General features: G+C 46.8%; 1 protein-coding gene across 5 annotated transcripts; it reads left to right on the top strand.

Annotated features, from left to right (window-relative positions):
- The first annotated feature begins 1,175 nt into the window (after positions 1 to 1,175).
- On the top strand, positions 1,176 to 17,471 carry LOC116892338 (zinc finger protein 382). Of its 5 annotated transcripts, none has more exons than XM_032893975.1 (4): positions 1,176 to 1,364; positions 2,012 to 2,104; positions 5,420 to 6,815; positions 17,227 to 17,471. In XM_032893975.1, the coding sequence occupies exons 1-4, from the start codon at positions 1,211 to 1,213 to the stop codon at positions 17,306 to 17,308; spliced, it is 1,725 nt and encodes a 574-aa protein (XP_032749866.1). In that variant the 5' UTR covers positions 1,176 to 1,210; the 3' UTR covers positions 17,309 to 17,471. The 5 variants fall into 5 exon arrangements, with proteins under 5 accessions (XP_032749866.1, XP_032749869.1, XP_032749865.1 ...); XM_032893978.1 differs by having other exon boundaries at positions 1,177 to 1,364; positions 5,417 to 6,804; XM_032893974.1 differs by having other exon boundaries at positions 1,177 to 1,364; positions 5,417 to 6,815.
- Positions 17,472 to 17,758: the final 287 nt, after the last annotated feature.

Here is a 17,758-nt window from a genome sequence, read left to right as displayed (position 1 = left end):
AGGCTGACTTTGAACTCAAAGAGACCCATCTGCCTCTGCCTCCTGAGTGCTAAGATTAAAGATGTCCCATGAGGGGCTGGAGAGATAAGGGCACCGACTGCTCTTCCAGAGGTCCTGAGTTCAATTCCTAGGAACACATGGTGGGATCCACTGTCCTCTTCCGGTGTGTCTGAAGACAGAGGCAGTGTGCTCATAGAAATAAAATAAATAAGTAAATAATTCTTTGAAAAAAAAACAAGCTGTCCCATGAATTTTTAAAAGCCGGTGCCCTTTCTTCCTACTGTGCAGATTTATTCTAAGTTCAAAGCCTTGTATCTTCAATGACACTTCAGGCTACAAAATGAAAGTGGTCTTTGTTTCGTGATGCATTTCCTGCACGTCTGGCCCTCGTTGTGTCCATGGTCCATGCAGTGAATATCTCCATATGCCTCTCCCCAGAGCTGCTCATGAGAACAGTCAAGGTCTTTCACTTTGGCCCAGCAGTCAACCGTCTGCATTCAGGACAGAACTGTGTGGTCTAAGATCGTTTAGCATGAGATTACAGAGTAAATGCTCCTGGATGTACTTCAGAGTGTGTGTGCGTGTGTGTGCGTGTGTGTGCGTGTGTGTGTGTGTGTGTGTGTGGTGTGTGCGTGTGTGCGTGTGTGCGTGTGTGTGTGTGTGTGTGTGTGTGTGTGTGTGTGTAGCAGAAATAGCACAGTTAAGGGGCTGGAGACGTGGCTCAGTGATAGTCCTAGTTGCTAATGTCACAGTGGTGACATTAATCCTTTAATCCCAATGACCTTTAATTCCAATGCTCAGAGGCAGAGGCAGGGCCAGCCTGGTCTACATGGTGAGTTCCAAGACAGCCAGAGCTACATAGAGACCCAGCCTCAGCCCTCCTCCTTGGCAGAAAGACCACTGCTGCTCTTGCAGAGGACTTAGTTTAGATCCCAGCGCCCACACGGGGCTCCCAGCTGCCTACAACTGCAGTTCCAGGGGACCTGACGTCCTCTTCTGGCCTCAGACACTGCATCCATGTGGTGCACAGACTCTCCAGGCGAATCCTTACCCACATAAAGTATTTTTTAAAAATCTTTTTAAGGGTTCGGTCCCCGGCTCCAAAAAAAAATCTTTTTAAAAGACAAAATTATAAAAGTTAGTTCAGTCACTGATCGTTGCCAGATTCGTCTCCAACATTTAGTTCTAACCCATTTCCAATAACTTCAGGATGAACTGCCACAGTGTGCCCTTACAGGGACCAGTGTCATTCAAGGACGTGACTGTGGACTTCACCCAGGAGGAGTGGCAGCGACTGGACCCTGCCCAGAAGGCCCTCTACAGGGACGTGATGCTGGAAAACTACTGTCATTTCATCTCGGTGGGTAAGTGTCACTATGCCCTCCCGAGGATCCTGAAACCAGCTTCTCATGTTTGTCCAGTGTTACATCACCAACAGAGACGTTTCTCAGTCCAGTGTGACTCTCTTCTTGTTAGCAGAATTAATGACAGGGTCTTTCTATGTTAACCTGTCTATGCTGGGGCTTGCTATGTAGACCAGGCTAGCCTTGAACTCATGTAGATGTTCCTGCCTCTGTCTCAAGAGTGCTAGGATTAAAGGTGTGCACTATTGACCCTGGTCCAGTATGAGTTTTTAAAATTTATTTAATATATATGGGTGTTTTGCCTGTACATATGTACGTGTGTGTGTGTGTGTGTGTATGAATCACATGTGTGTTTGATGTCTGCAGAGGCCAGAGTGGGTATTGGATCCCTAGAACTGGAGTTACAGATGGTTGTGCATGGCCATGTGATGCTAGGAATTGAACCTGGGTCCTCTGGAAGAGCAACCAGTATTTTTAACTGCTGTGCTCTCTCTCCAGCCCCAGAGTGTGTGATTATTGGCATTAATTTGTCCCATCTGTCATGGTGAAGTTGTGTCTATCTCAGTACTTTGGAGTCCTAGCGTCTTAAAACAAGTCTCTCCTTCCTTTCCCTCTCTCCTTCCTTCCTTCCTCATCTTCTTTATCAGGATTTCACATAACAAAGCCTGACATGATCCGCAAGTTGGAGCAAGGAGAGGAGCTGTGGACAGAGCGAATGTTCCCAAGTCAGAGCTATCTGGGTAAGTCATAGCTATAAAGGTGAGGGAGGCTGGGGACAGCTCAGGGCTGGAGCACATGACACAGGCAAGGGCTCTACTGCTTCATAAGAAGACGAAAGTCCAATGGGGCTGCGGAGTGGGCAGCTCACAGCCGTTAAAGCCCAAAGTAAAAAACCCTCTGGGTGTTGGGTCTCAGGTGTCTGACAGTGTTGAATATTTAGGGCATGTTTTTTAGAATTGGCGTAAAGTAATTTACCAGCTTTAATGTTTAGAGTTCAGTGTATAGTTCAGAGGCATGAGCTTCGGTCACATTTTTGTGCAGCCATCACCACTGTCCAGGCTCTAAAACTCTTCACGTTTCAAATCTGAATCCCTGCCTGATGAGGGGACCCACGCCTTTGACCCCAGCACTCAGAGCAAAAGCAGGCAGATGTCTGTGAGTTCGAGGTCTGCCTAGTCTACATGGAGTTCCAGGATAGCCAGGGCTACACAAAGGAAACCCTATCTCAAAAGGAAAACAAACAAACACCCCTGAACCCTTTTAACAGCAATGTGAAATTACCCACGCTCCCTGGCTGTAGCTTCTCTCTCTGTGATTTATCTCACTAGGACTTGTGTGGCAATGGATCACATGGTGTGTATCCCTCTTGTGTCTGTGGTATTTCATCTCATGCCTGTTCTCTGTTGCAGCATCTCAGAGTTTCTTGTTTTAAGGCCGATTAACACGATAGGAGTCCGTCTTGGCTTCTCCTCAGACTCCTCCTTGGACCTGCTTTGGTCGTTGGGTTATTGGCATCTTTGGCTTCTGTGAGTGACGCTGCCATGTACACGGCTGCACACACATCAGCTTTCGACTGCTTTGGGTGTACTCTAAGTTAGACTTGCTGGCTCGTGTAGTAACTTCACATTTAGTTTCTGAGAGATCTGTCACCAAGCTGTTGTCACACAGCAGCACCGTTTGTCATTCCCCCCACAGTGCACAGTGCTTCCGGGTTCTGCGTGCTTTTACTAGGACGTATTGTGGTCTGCATTTTCCCGTAGTGTATACAAACTTCTGTTTGCTTGTTTGTTAACTTGGCGAGACAGGGTCTCACTGTGTAGCTGTCCTAGAACTCACTGTATAGGCCAGACTGGTCTCCGACTCCCAGAGGTCCACCTGCCTCTGCCTCCAGAGTGCTGGGTCAAAGGCCTGCACAGCACAGCTGGCTCACAAGTGAATATTTCAAAGTCTGAGATCTGTGGTTGCGTTTCATACATTTAAAGATCTGAATCTTCGTTTGAGTATCACTTTCCAGTCAGTCTTTTCCTTGTTTGCCCAGTGTTTATAGAGATGCTGCCTTCCATTACCTTGCTGTGAACCTCCTTCAGGCTTTCTGGATATGGGGGACATAGAGGTCTGACACACTGCGCTCAGATTCTGACAACTGTATAAACCCATGCCTTCCTCATCCCAGTCAAGACAAAGAGCACGTCCATAACTCAGTTCCCATTAAGTCTCTTCCAAGACATCGCCTCCCACTAAGTGACCAACTGTTCCTGGGATTAGCTTTATTTATTCTTGACCATTGTCATGATTTTTTTCTTCCACCCAACTTCATAGTCAAGAGATCCATAAATGGTTTTAGATGCTGAAGTCATTTGCGGGTTTGTTTTGTTTCGTTTTGTCTGTCTTACAAAATGAGCTGGAGGGCAGTTCAGAAGGGCACCTCTGGCCTCCACCACCCTCGGGTGCATGGCTGTAACACACCCCCACCCCACCCGCATAAAACGTACTTGTGAAGTAGAAAAATTTCACGTCTATATTTGAAATGTGTTTTCATTTCTTCTTGAGTTTGTGTGTGTGTGTGTGCATGTTCATGCATGTGGGCATGATACAGACACAGGCAATCACAGACATACAGACAGGAAACACATCTCTCACAACTTTCATTCTAAGGATGTTAGCCAGGACTCAGTAAAATACAGTAGACGCGGGGTTGGGGATTTAGCTCAGTGGTAGAGCGCTTGCCTAGGAAGCGCAAGGCCCTGGGTTCGGTCCCCAGCTCTGAAAAAAAAACCAAAAAAAAACAAAAAACAGTAGATGCCCACTTTTCCTGCACAGTGCGTATCTGCTTTGTTATGCGAAAACACTTCTGATGCATGGATGGAACCCAGAGCACTTTATGTGTGCCAGGCAAGTGCGTTACCACTGAAGCTCCTCCTCTGTGTGATCCAGGTGGATGGGTGTCTGAGGAGGCGTCTGGTGGCCATCAGTTAAAACCGTTCCCTTCCAAAGAGCCTTTTGATTCTTCACAGCACAGGTGACTCTTTTGGTTCCTGAGTTCTTTTTTTTTTTCTTTTTTTTTTTTTTTTTTTTTTTTTTTTTTTTTTTCTTTTTTTTTTCCCCGGAGCTGGGGACCCGAACCCAGGGCCTTGCACTTCCTAGGCAAGTGCTCTACCACTGAGCTAAATCCCCAACCCCGGTTCCTGAGTTCTTTAAGTGTCCCTGGTAGGGTCTGGGAGACCTAAGTTACCTGTAGGAGTTGGAGAGGAATGGGAACTTTCTAGCATAGGTGGACAGTGGGATGAAGAGACTGAGAACGGAGGCAGGATGCAGCAGCAGGCTCAACGGAACGGAGGACAAGACAGACGGGGGCAAAGGAAGAAGTGAAATGATGGGGTGGGAGAGGCCCTGCAGGCCAGTGTGCAGTAAAGGGATGGGACAGTGGAGTGCTTCCTTTCACAGCCAAAGTTCCTATGGGACGAACAGAGCCAAAGAGGACAGAGAGAGGCCTGTGACCCCAGCCCGTGAGAGGAGGACCCAGGAGGACCAGTAAATAAAACTCTGGCTGCCAGGCTACTAGGGCTCCATGGTGGGAGGAGAGAACCAGTTCCCACACATTGTCCTCTGACCTCTCTATGCACATGCGTGTGCACATGTGATGCATGTGTGTGCACACACATATAATTTAAGGCTGTGCTAGATAGTCTTGTGTCAGCATGACAGAAGCTAGAGTTATGGGGGGTGGGGATGGGAGACTCAAATAAGAAAATTCCTCTGTAAGATCACGTTGTAGAGAGGCCTGTGAAACATGTTAACTAGTGATTGCTGGGGGAGGGCCTGGCCCATTGTGGTCATTTATTGTTGGCCTGAGAGACTGGGAACTTTTCTGACATTTATATAATGTATCATTATAGAACATAAGATTCAATCTATCCTTTTGGAAACCATAATAATGAGACATCATGAATTCCTTCAATATCTATATCTACTGCACTTATGTATATATACATCATACACATATATACTTGGACTATTGCCAGCTAATTATATATATCTAACTTCTCTTCTAGAAGATGAAGAGGTTTTGGTGAAGTTCAGAGACTACCAAGACAAGCCTCCTACATCAATCGTGATCATCAACCACAAGAAGCTAATTAAGGAGAGGAACAATGTTTATGAGAAAACACTAGGCAATAACCATATTATTTCCAAAACACTGTTTGAGTATAAATCTGATGGGAAAGTTTTGAAAAACATCTCAGACTTCATCAGTAGAGATATAAACCCTGTAATGGGGACACTGGGTGACAGCAGTGAGTGGGAGGAGTCAGTCCTGACTTCAGAGCAAGAGAAAACTCATCCTGTCCCAACTCTCTATAAACAAATCGGAAGGAATCTGAGCTCCAGCCTGGAGCTCGCTCAGCACCAGAAGACCCAGATTCCGGAGCAGCGGTTTGAATGTGATGAATGTGACAGCTCCTTCCTCATGACAGAAGTGGCATTTCCACATGACAGAGCTCACAGAGGGGTCAGGGACTTCAACTACAGTAAAGATGAAATTGCTTTTTTTGAGAAGTCAGACCTTGGGATTCACCCACATAATCTTATGGAAAAGAAATGTTCTACATACAACAAATATGGGAAACTCCTTTGCAGAAAGTCAGTTTTTGTTATGCACCCCAGATCTCAGGTGGACGAGAGGCCCTTCCAGTGTCCTTACTGTGGGAACAGCTTTAGAAGGAAGTCCTACCTTATCGAGCATCAGAGGATCCACACAGGTGAGAAGCCCTATATTTGCAGTCAGTGCGGGAAAGCTTTCCGTCAGAAGACAGCTCTGACGCTCCATGAAAAAACACACACAGACGGGAAGCCTTACCTCTGTGTGGACTGTGGGAAGTCCTTCCGCCAGAAGGCCACCCTCACCAGGCACCACAAAACACACACGGGGGAGAAAGCCTACGAATGCACTCAGTGTGGAAGTGCCTTTGGGAAAAAGTCCTACCTCATCGACCATCAGAGGACTCACACAGGGGAGAAACCCTATCAGTGCGCTGAGTGTGGGAAGGCGTTTATCCAGAAGACAACGCTCACAGTGCACCAGAGGACTCACACAGGGGAGAAGCCCTACATGTGCAGCGAGTGTGGGAAGTCCTTCTGCCAGAAGACGACCCTGACCCTCCATCAGCGGATCCACACTGGCGAGAAGCCCTACGTCTGCAGTGACTGTGGGAAGTCCTTCCGCCAGAAGGCTATCCTCACTGTGCACTACAGAATACACACAGGGGAGAAGTCCAACGGCTGTCCCCAGTGTGGTAAAGCCTTCAGTAGGAAGTCAAACCTCATCCGCCACCAGAAAACTCACACAGGAGAAAAACCCTATGAATGTCATGAGTGTGGAAAATTCTTTAGTTGTAAATCGAACCTCGTCGCCCACCAGAAAACTCACAAGGCAGAGACGGTGAGATTTCAGTGAGTGGAGTGCTTTTATTTATTTATTTATTTATTTATTTATTTATTTATTTATTTAGATTTTTGAGGCAGGGGTCTCATTATGTAGACTTGGCTGGCCCAGAACTACTCGGTGCATAGACCAGGCTGGTCTCAAACTTACAGAGATCCACCTGCCTCTGCCTCCCAAGTACTGGGATTAAAGATACCGGCCACCACAGCTGGCAGATTTGGGGTGGTTTTCTGCTTTTTGGGTTTTTTGATACTGAGCGCTTTCAGGTTCCATTCCTTTCCAGTTCTATTCCTTCCGTTTACTACTTGGTAACACACACACACACACACACACACACACACACACACACACACACACACACACACACACACACACACTGCATAAACTCAATGACAACCAAGTATTTGAAAATGAAGGCTTCATGTTTTAATCACTAGATTCAGGAGACTACCCTGACCTCTGATTTATGCTGTAAATGTTCAGGTTTGCCTTTCAGTCTCAGGACATAGATTCCTCTGGAATCAGTAATAGACCATTGACCGAATGCAGCTTGTCCATGTGGCATAAAAGTCAGTTGTTGCCCCCTCAAGTTTAACCACAGCTCCGACTTCTGAAAGTATAAGCCAGGTTCTACACATTATTACTACCATTGTATTATTAGAAGATTGGAGTGTTTAGCCTATCCTTTCACACACAGGTTGTTCCACTCATCGTCTCTGGGACAGTCATGAGTGCGTGGGCAAAAGCCCATTTATCTTCATTTATATAGAATTCCATACAGTCGTATATCTCTCTTACCCATTCTGCTATTATCGGTAGACATTTACACTGTTTATTGCTTACGGCCATAATAAAAAGGTACATATATACACTTTCCTGTGTATCTTCAAGGAGTAGAGTCACTGAGTGTTAGGGCACATGTGTATTCAGTCAGCTTTAGTAGGTAGAACCATGTAACTCAGAACTTCACAGCATGAGATAAGTGTATTCCAAAGAGAAACAGCTACAAATATTCCCAGCGCGACAGTGTTCAAATGACAGAATTCTGGAGTGGATCAAGAGATGGTTCAGCAGTCAAAGGGAACTCTCTGCTCTTGCAGAGGACTTGGGTTTAGTCCCCAACACCCACTTGGTGGCTTACAGCTGGCTGTAATGGCAGTTCCAGGGGACCTAGTCCTGTCCTGTCCTCTGCAAGAACTAGGCATGCATGAGGTTGTGCATACAAGCAGGCAAGACTCATTGGCAGACCCGCACAGAAATCGCGTTAGGAGGGACCTCGAGCAATGCTACTGGGGAGATGGGACTGAGAAGAGAATGCATAAACAGGGGTGTTTAGCCACAGCCCAGGTCTTCATATCGTCATGTGACAAACTTGGGACGGCCTTCAGCTGCAGTTAACACCTTATTTGAAAACTATGAGAGAAACAGAAGCACTCAGCAGTTCCTTTGCTCAACACTGGAAAACCTGTAAGATTGTTGAAATTAGAGGTGGGTGGGGAAAATACAACTTTATCCAAGGCCTATAGATCTGACTACTCATACTCAAATGAGTGTGTGTGTGTGTGTGTGTGTGTGTGTGTGTGTGTGTGTGAGAGAGAGAGAGAGAGAGAGAGAGAGAGAGAGAGGGTTGTTTGTATGGTGTGTGAGAGAGAGAGTTTGTGCGGTGTGTATGAGTATGAATGAGTATGTCAGTGTGAGTGTGTGTGTGAGTGTGAGTGTGAGTGTGAGTGGGTGTGATGTGTATCCCAGAGAACAACCTCAGTTCTCAGAAGCTGTCCATCTTGTTTTCTACCGATTGAAGTTCAGCAAGTGCCTGGCTGCCTGCCCAGTGAACCCTATCTTCTGCCTCTGCCTCCCTACCAGTGGGGCTATCAGCTTGTGACACCACACTGGGATCTCATATGGCTTCTGGGAGGGAACGAAGGTCCTTACACCTACCTGCATGGCAAGCACTTTACCAACTGAACTGTCTCCCCAACCCTCAGTATCCCAGCTTTGTACAAAGTGAAGCTGGCTACTAAAGCTATGCCATGGTTAACGCAGAGGGAACAAGGCTGTCATGGAGTCCGTGAAGGGAAGCCAGATCAAATGACACAGTCCAGGGGCAGGGAGCACAAACCCGTCCTTCTCAGACGCACTTCTGAATGTGTTAGAGAAAGTCTGGGTGGACTTTATAAGGCCGTCATAACTGTTAGCACGCAGGCTGCTTGGGAGAGCCGATGCCGGTTTCGAGTCCCACCGTGAGGCGATCCTGTAGTTTGAATCTGAAGTGTCTGCCAAAGGCTCGCGTGTGGTAAAGGCGCGGCTGCCAGCTAATGAGCTTTTGGGAAGTGACTGGCGCCTGGGGCACTCTGGCCTCATCAGTGGGTTACGAGCCTTGATGAAACTAATAGTAGGGTCATATTTGGAGGAAGTAGGTCACTGGAGGTTGATAGGAGAAGGCATCGAGATGGGTGCTTTCCGGAGGCCTGTAGCGTGGCGTGCTGCTAAGAAATTAGGCCAAGTAACACATCTAGTGTACGAGGTTGAGAGAGAGAGAGAGAGAGAGAGAGAGAGAGAGAGAATGAACAAGACAGAGATGGAGGGAGGCAGAGCAATCAGGTGGCACCTGGTGATGACAGTGGCGGATAATGACATAAGCTGTTGCTAGGCCCGAGGACAGTCCCTGGTGAAACACCTTGACTCTGGCCCCTTCTTCCACCTTCTTTCTACTCTGTCCACTGTGGAATGCGGAGCTGTCAGAGAGGTCTGTCCAGAAGCAGTGGAACTGCATGGCCCTCACCTGAAACTGTCAGCCAAAGTGTTCCCCACAAAGTGTTCCTTTGTGCATTTTCTTTCTTTTTAAAATTGGATTTGTTGACGTCATTAAAAATACCTCAAAGTATGCCAGGCTGTGTGCCACGCACAGCCTGGCAGTGCTCTGCTTGGGGATTGATGACCTGTGCAGTTGAGAGCGCTACTTATTTATTTATTTTTGCATTGATTTTTAGAGATTTTCGCCTTAGATAAATAAATGCAAGGAGATTTTTTACTTGGATTAGTTGCTCCGTTGTGTTGGTTGGGCAGCGGTGATGTATGAAGCTGGTTCTAGAACCCATGCCCACTTCCCTACAGTCTTTGCAGGTTTTAGACACCTAACAGAGTGTTTGTGTGTCGCAGGACAATGAGCAGGGAATGAGATGGCCGAGATTTTATAACCAGGAAGTAGTTGTTCTTCCGTAGGTTAGAACCTGAAAGCTAGAGGGACCTCGATATCACAAGGCTGAGACTTTTATACGTTTCTGCCCTTCGTGCTCTGTGTCTGGTTCCATTCATTGTGATTGAGTATACAGAACTACTGATCAGTGATGGCTCCAGTGAGAGGGAGGGGAAGGCAGGTCTTCACACGCGAAGGCATGTAGCTTATGTAAATACCTAGCTGGACATTGGCCAGCCTACATGGTCATGCCTGATTTTTCTTTCAGTCCTCTAGCCCCGACCCCCAACATGCTGTTTCAAACAGGATGTCATATAGCCCAGGCTGGCTTCCATCTCACTATGTCATATAGTTCAGGGTGTTCTCGAACTCCTAATCCTCCTGCTGTCTCTCCCAAGTCTTGTGATTACAGATGTGTCACCATACTCAGCTTATAAGGTCATTCAGCCTTCGTAAGGATCTGCTCCATGGTGGCTGGAATAGGAACGGCCCCCATAGACTCCTGTGTTTGAATGCTTGGCCACGGGGAGGTGCACTACAAGAGGGGTGGCCTTGTCGGAGGAAATGTGTCACTGTGGAGGCATCTTTGAGGTCCCTCGTGCTCAAGCTACACGTCTTGTGGCACGGTCTCCTGCTGCCTGCAGATGAAGATGCAGCTTGATCTCCAGCACCATGTGTGCATGGACGAGCACGCCATGCTTCCCGCATGACAGCAACGGACTGAAGCTCTGAACCGTAAGCCAGCCCTAATTCAGCGTTTTCCTTTATCAGAGTCATGGCATCTCTCACAGCAGTAAACTCTAAGATAGGCTGCTATCATTTGAAGACTCATAAGACCCCACAGAACACACCCTCATCACACTTTTGGGGAGGGAGCTGCATATCATGCGGACGCAAGCTGCCTGCCGTCCTTAGCACTCAGGACGGCTCCACATGCTGCTGTCTCCAGTGCGAATGCGCGGGAAGTTTTGCTTTGTGGATGCTCCAAGCAGAAGCTCTCTGCAAGAACCCTCAGCCCACGAGTCCACGTCAAGCCAGGCTGGTGGTGGTGATTTCAGATGCACCAATAAGCAGATTGGTTTGGGTGGTGGTGGGCCTTCCAGCCTGAAGACATGAGAGCTTTGCAGCCCAACTATACATTAACTCCATCTTTGATTATGGGTTCCTGGTGATATGTGTGAACAAATGTGCCCCTTTACTCTCTGTGTCCCCATCTGTTAATGATCAGTGCGTCTTAGGCGTGACCTGTCTTGTGAGATGTTCTCCCAGTACTATCTGAGGTAACCAGGCTTCCACTGCCACACTTCACAAGAAATAAGAAACAGCACATATTTCTGGCCTCAGCTTTTGTCTCCAACATCTACCTCTGGGATGTTCAGCCACTTGAAATAGTTAGCAGTTGATGATCCTGAACTTTCCACCACCCTGGTGAATGAACAAGAGAAGATGCTCACTGGCTTGGCACAACCTCCTCCATATTGCTAAACGAACTGCAAAGTGCCTCAGCCACCCTGGAAAACAAGTCGTCAATCTCTTAAAAAGTTAAAACAGTCATGGGCATTGTAGAGCCATGGCAGCTTCTAGGTAAGGGAGGAGCAAAACTCCTTCGGCCTCGTCACAGCCTAGGACAGCTGATGCATTAAGAGAACAGATGGGACAGAAGAAATGGCTCAGCGGTTAAGAGCACTAACTGTTCTTCCAGAGGACCTGAGGTCAAGTCTCAGTGACCACATAGTGGTTCCAGGACAGCCAGGGCTACACAGAGAAGCCCTGTCTTGGGAAAAAAAAAAAACTTTAAAAGTAAAATTTTCAATGGAAAAAACCAACCAAAAGATAAAACACGCACTTCCCATGTGACCTGAAATTTCACTTGTATTTTCCATCCCTTGGATAAATGAAAACATCTTCACAAGAGCAAATGCTAATGGGCAGTGTCACAGATAGTTCCTCAAAATCTGAAAGGAGCCAAGAGCTCTTCGAGGGGTGAGTGTGCACACTGTGTCACATGAGCAAGATGGGCGGGCACCGCGAGACTATTGGAGCTCTCCAGTGTTCAACTCTGCTAATAAACTTCAAATGAATTAAGCTACAAGCAGAAGCTGTCTAAAAGGTTACAAGTTGTGTGACCCCACTTACATGAGATTCTGAAAACGGCAAGAACATCACAGGATTGGTGAGAGTTCACTGAGTACTTGGTGTGGGGAGGATCTTGGGGCAGAAGCAATGCATGAGGGTGTCCTTTGAGGTGTTGGAGTGCTTTCATGTTCTCACTGTGGTCAGATACAAAGATACACATGTATAAAATTACAAATAGAAGTGCAAAAATAAATCGCATTGTTTGTAAGTTTTCTAAAACAAACGAGATCTTTCCTATATCCCCACAGCCACAGGACCTTGTGTCCCCACACACTCATGCTCTGCCAAAAAGAAGTGATTTCTGAATGGTTTGTTGTTTTCTCTGAAACAAGTTCTCTGTGAAGCCTTGGGTGACCTGGGATTTTCCATGTAGCCCAAGCTAGACTTGAACTTGTGGTGATTGATCCTCCTGTCATGGCCTTGGGAGGATTGGGATTATGGGTATGGGCACAATGGGCCTTGGACTCGTGAATTATACATGCTGTGCATGGATGAACACATACTAGCCTTATCCATGTGATCTGATAGTCACTTTTTGTCTTCGTCACTATTCTGTTGCTGTGAAGACACACCAGACCTGAGAAACCCTGGAAAGGATTGGGGTGGCTTACAGTTTCAGAGGTTGAGTCCATTTTCATCATGGTGGGGAGCGTGGCAGCAGGCCATGATGCTGTGGAACTAGCAAAGAGCTACATCTGGGATCTGCAAGCAGAAAGAGTTGGGGAGGGGAGGGAAAGAGAGAGAGACAGACAGACACCTGGCTTCAAAAGCCCACCACCAATGACACACTTTCTCCAACAAGGCCATACTTCCTAATCCTCAAATAGCACCACTATGTGGTGACAAGAGAAATTATGAACTATGCAAGTATTCTTATTCAAACCTCCACATTTTTCTTTGAATCAATTCAATCACACTGCAAGGAAGACATTGCATTTGGCCCTAGTTGCAACACCTGTCCATCTAATAAGCCTTGAATGGTGGGCTTCATGTCTGGGGTGGGAGATTTAGAGAGCACACCTGTATGAGGTCATTTACCAGGCTCCGTGGGGCAGTCTTTAAAAGAGAGCACAGTGGTTGACCAAAGGCGTGCTCATTAGTGTACATGCAATCATTGGGAATGACACTACGTGGGGGACAACCTGGTTTTGCCCTTGGTTTTGAGCAGTATTACTTGTGACATGAGGTTACATGAATGAATTTGGAGGACAGGGAGATGGTTTTACTATCAAGCCTGAAGACCTGAGTTGGATTCCTGGGAACTGTACGATAGATGGAGAGAGCTGATCCATGCATGTTGTCCTCTTGACTTCCAGGAACACGCCCACACTCACATGCACCCACATACACAAGTATAGTTAAAATTCTTTTTTTTAAAAGTCTGGTTAGTCAGGCATGGTGGCACACACCTTTAGCTCCAGCACTCAGGAAGCAGAGGCAGGTGGATCTTAGTCAATTCAAGGCCAGCCTGGTCTACAAAGTGAGTTCCAGGACAGAGAAACCCCATCTTGAAACAACAAGAAAAAGTGTAGGGGTATTCTGCATTCTTGAGGATCATATTCTCTCCTGCAGCACATATCTTCTGAGAGTCTTTTAATGTACTTTGAGGCAAGGGCTCTCTCAGCAGCCCAGGCTGCCTTCAAAATAGTTATCCTTTTGCCTCAGGGTCTCAAGTTATGGTTTGAATATAAATGTCCTGACAGGTCCCTGGGTCTGCACACTAAGTTTCCACCATTTGCTGCATTTGGGGCAGGGGGTTGTGGAACACTGAAGAGGGAACTAAGGAGAAGAGAGAAACGGTCTTCAGGGAGCATGCCACCATTTCTCAGCAAGAGTGAGACCAAACAGATCCACCACATCTCTCATTCTACAAAAGCTTACCGTCGCAGCTAGCCAAGGAACATTCACAGAGCCAGGGCTCAAGACTGCAGGACAAGGAAGGCAGCAAAAGACTAGGTCTCTGTGTGGCCCTGGGGACCTGTTACGAACTCAGTAGACCAAGCCAGACCTACTGGCAGCCTTTTAAAAAATGCACAGGTAGACAAAAGGCCAGGTGTGGTGATTCTTTTAATCCCGGTACTTCGGAGGCAGAGGGGTGTGCATCTCTATGAGTCTGAGTCCTGTTTGGTCTCCATAGGGAGTTCCAGGACAACCAGAACTACATAATTAAGAGCCCAGTCTCAAAACCAAACAAAAATCAAGAATCAGAGTCTAGCCTGGCATTCATTCTACTGATACCCGGCGGCATTTACTCAGGCACCGCAGACCAGAAGTCCCGAGGAAGACAAGCAATCCGTGCTCATTGGAAGTTGACTGTTTAGGCACCATTTTTAGTCTTCAGAGGCAAAAGCTGACTCCCCAACAGACTCCAAGCAAACTGGAAGTGCAGAAGTGAAGTTCTGCCCCATGAACCCAGGCAGTATAAATACTAAGTCAAGGCAGCAGCAGCCTATGTCGGAGGACCTCAAATCCATCACAGCCCACTTCACAAGTCATCGCGTCACTCCAAAGGCCCCTCATCAGAGCAGGTACCCAAGCCCAGCCACGCACTTAATCATGGTCTCGCCACACAATCGCACGCAAGTAGGCACACACAAACGCGAACTCCAGAATGGCGTTCCACTCTGGTAAGACCTCTGGGAACTCACGCCAGACTCAGACCCAAAATCAGCAGTTTGAACGTGGCCCGGTGGTCTGTGGGAAATGTAGTGCAAGGTTCGCAAAACCCGGATGTCGGGAAGACGCGTGTGGCCAGCGGTCCCAGGGACACTGCAGAGCCCCCTGGGATAGATCGAACGCGCCGCAACGCGCAGGCGCGCACATTAAATCAGGCTTCGAAGGTGAACCCGCTGGTCTTGTGCTTGTGAAGTAGGTCGGTGATGGACGAGCCTGGCTGGGAAAGCTGAAGGGGAAGGCTGGGTTAGGACAGACAAGGAAGGAAAACCCCGGGAGTATAGCGAGAGAGAGCCCAGGCCGTAGAGACAGCGAGCAAGGAGAATGTAGCGAGGGCGGGAGACAAGGGCGCATCTCCGGGAGGGAGGGAGGCGATTCCGGCGAGCGCTGGACTTAAGGTTTTTGGTTTTTTTTTCTGGATTCTTCCCAAGGAGATTCCACTGTGTGTCTTTTTGAACCTGTCCTTTATAGGCACAGTGTTTTAGAAAACGATTGTTAACCAAAATGGTAAGGGGGAAGTGCGTGCGCCTCCGTTTTAAAGTGAGTCGATTTGTTTGACTGTTGTAGAGCTCTGAAGAAAAAGAGGGCTGGAGAAATGACTCAGCAGTGAAGAGCACTGACTGCTCTTCCAGAGATCCTGAGTTCAATTCCCAGCTACCACATGGTGGCTCACAACCATCTGTAATGGAATCCGATGCCCTCTTCTGGTGTGTCTGAAGATAGCTACAGTGTACTTATATAAATAAAAATAAACAAATCTTTGGGGGGGGGCGCGGCAGTTGGCATCTGGAGAGTTGGCTCCACTGTTAAGGGTACATACATGTTGCTCTTGCAGAGGACCTGGGTTCTGTTCCTGGAATCTACATGGCAGGTCACAGCTGTCTTTAATCTTCTGTCCTCTAAAGGGCTTGTGTACATAGAGCACTCGTGCGCATAACGTAAATAAATTTTAAAAGGAGGCAGTTGGATCAGGGCAAGTCATCCTCATCTACATAACAATTTTGAGGCTATCTTGGGCTGTATAAAACTATATCTCAAAAAGCAAAGAACTAATACCCATCTAGGAAATAAAATTAACCCCTACAGTAGGCAAATATAATAAATATAAAAGCTTATTTACAGACAAGAAACTAGGTTTTTTGTTTTTGTTTTAAGATTATCTTCTCTGGGACATAGTGAACTAAAAACTAGAATCAGAATCGATGCCTCTTAAGAGATTATCACCAGATGTTCCCATATATTGTCATATATGGTGTGGTCTAATTAGGGAACAGTCTGGAGGCTTATGTTTTTTTTAAAACCTACTTTAATAAGGGTTCTTAAACACTTCAACCTCCCTTAAAGACCATTGGCCAAAGGTAGAGAAGGAAAATGGCTAAAAGGGCAAGAGGGATGTGGACCTGTTTAGAAGTAGTTCCTTGGGGCCATTCCAATTTTCTTCACCTGCAGTCGAGTCTATAAGCAAAACACCAGCAGCATGAGGCTCAGCTAATTGGCATGAGTCCGCCAAAGCGGCAAGAACCAGCTGGAACACCACCAGAAGTTCTGTGGTTTGTTTCTCTCTATGAAGTCACGACAGGTGAAGATCAGTGAAGAAAGCAGTGTGAACCAATGTAATATCATTGTCGTCATCAGTGTCATCAGTGACATTAGACCAGTGTCAGTGAAGACCAGCACGGAGTCGCAAGGTGAACCAATGCCAGACCGTTGACCATTGTCTGTTGGGTTATACTCTCTCCAAACATCACGTCCTTCTCAAGTGTCTGCTCCAGAAGAACATCACATGACACAACTTGAGTCTCCAGTGAAACCAGAAATTCTCACTTCAGCTTCATAATCACAGTTTGTTTGGGGAGGGGGTGCAGCTTACCCTAGATCCATCAGGTTCTAAAAGCCTGCATCCTTGGATGTGGGAATGAAATAGCTCATGAGCACCCATTATTATACTTCTTTGGGATGTAAAAAGGAGACAAGAGGGTTGGGGATTTACTCAGTGGTTAGAGCGCTTGCCTAGGAAGCGCAAGGCCCTGGGTTCAGTCCCCAGCTCTGAAAAAAAGAACCAAAAAAAAAAAAAAGGAGACAAGAACTGTGGTATGGAGATGCCTTTAGTTCAGCTGTGAGCCGTGGAAGTTGGCCGTAAAGTGAGTGAGTTCTCACACACTGGCCTTCGCCCCTTCTTGGCTTTGTGGTTGTAGGTACCACCCTCCCCCTTTGCTGAAGACAGACTGGTTGTCTCTAGTTGCTCATTATATTCTGGTTTTAGATAGAGAATGATGGAAAGGAATGTGTAGCTTCCTGTTGTCGTCTGCTGTAGGCTTTCTCTTTTTCTTTATTTTGCTTTGTAACTGGGAAGTGGTTGGCTCTCGGTCTTCTGCGTGTCACACTGTTTTATAATTTTTGTTATTCTTTCCTAGAAGAAAAATGGAACTCAAGAGAGCTGTTAATGAAGTTGAAGAAACAGGAAGAAAGGTATTCGAGATCATCTGTATGCATTAACCACAGACAAGACATTTACTCTAGTGAACAGTCCTGTTAATTCCAAAGATCTACCCCCTAAACATGACACTCATGGAAATGTTGTAGAAAATGTCTCAGAATTAATCAACTGTAACTAAACCCTGTAAGAAAGAGATTCAGTGAGTATGACGACTATGGGAAATCACACCCAAATTCCATGCAAGATGCGGGACATCCTGACATCAAACCCCACACTCGGGTGGCGAGTGCTGCAGTCACAGTGATGCACTTGTGCAGCCTAAGGAGCCTGTGACTGCAGCACAGGCATCTGAGCATAAGGTCTGCGAGAAATAGACAGGGAAGCTCAGTGACACTCAGTAGACTGTACAGAGAAGAAAAGCCATCTATATATAACAAAGAGAAAATGGCGACAAGTACTGAAAAACACATAATGCACTGAATGTAGGAAATCCTTCTGCAGGAAGTCAG

The sequence above is a fragment of the Rattus rattus genome, chromosome 2 (assembly GCF_011064425.1).
Source record: "Rattus rattus isolate New Zealand chromosome 2, Rrattus_CSIRO_v1, whole genome shotgun sequence".
In the NCBI taxonomy this organism is placed as follows: domain Eukaryota; kingdom Metazoa; phylum Chordata; class Mammalia; order Rodentia; family Muridae; genus Rattus; species Rattus rattus.
This window is presented reverse-complemented; position numbering and strand designations above follow the sequence as displayed.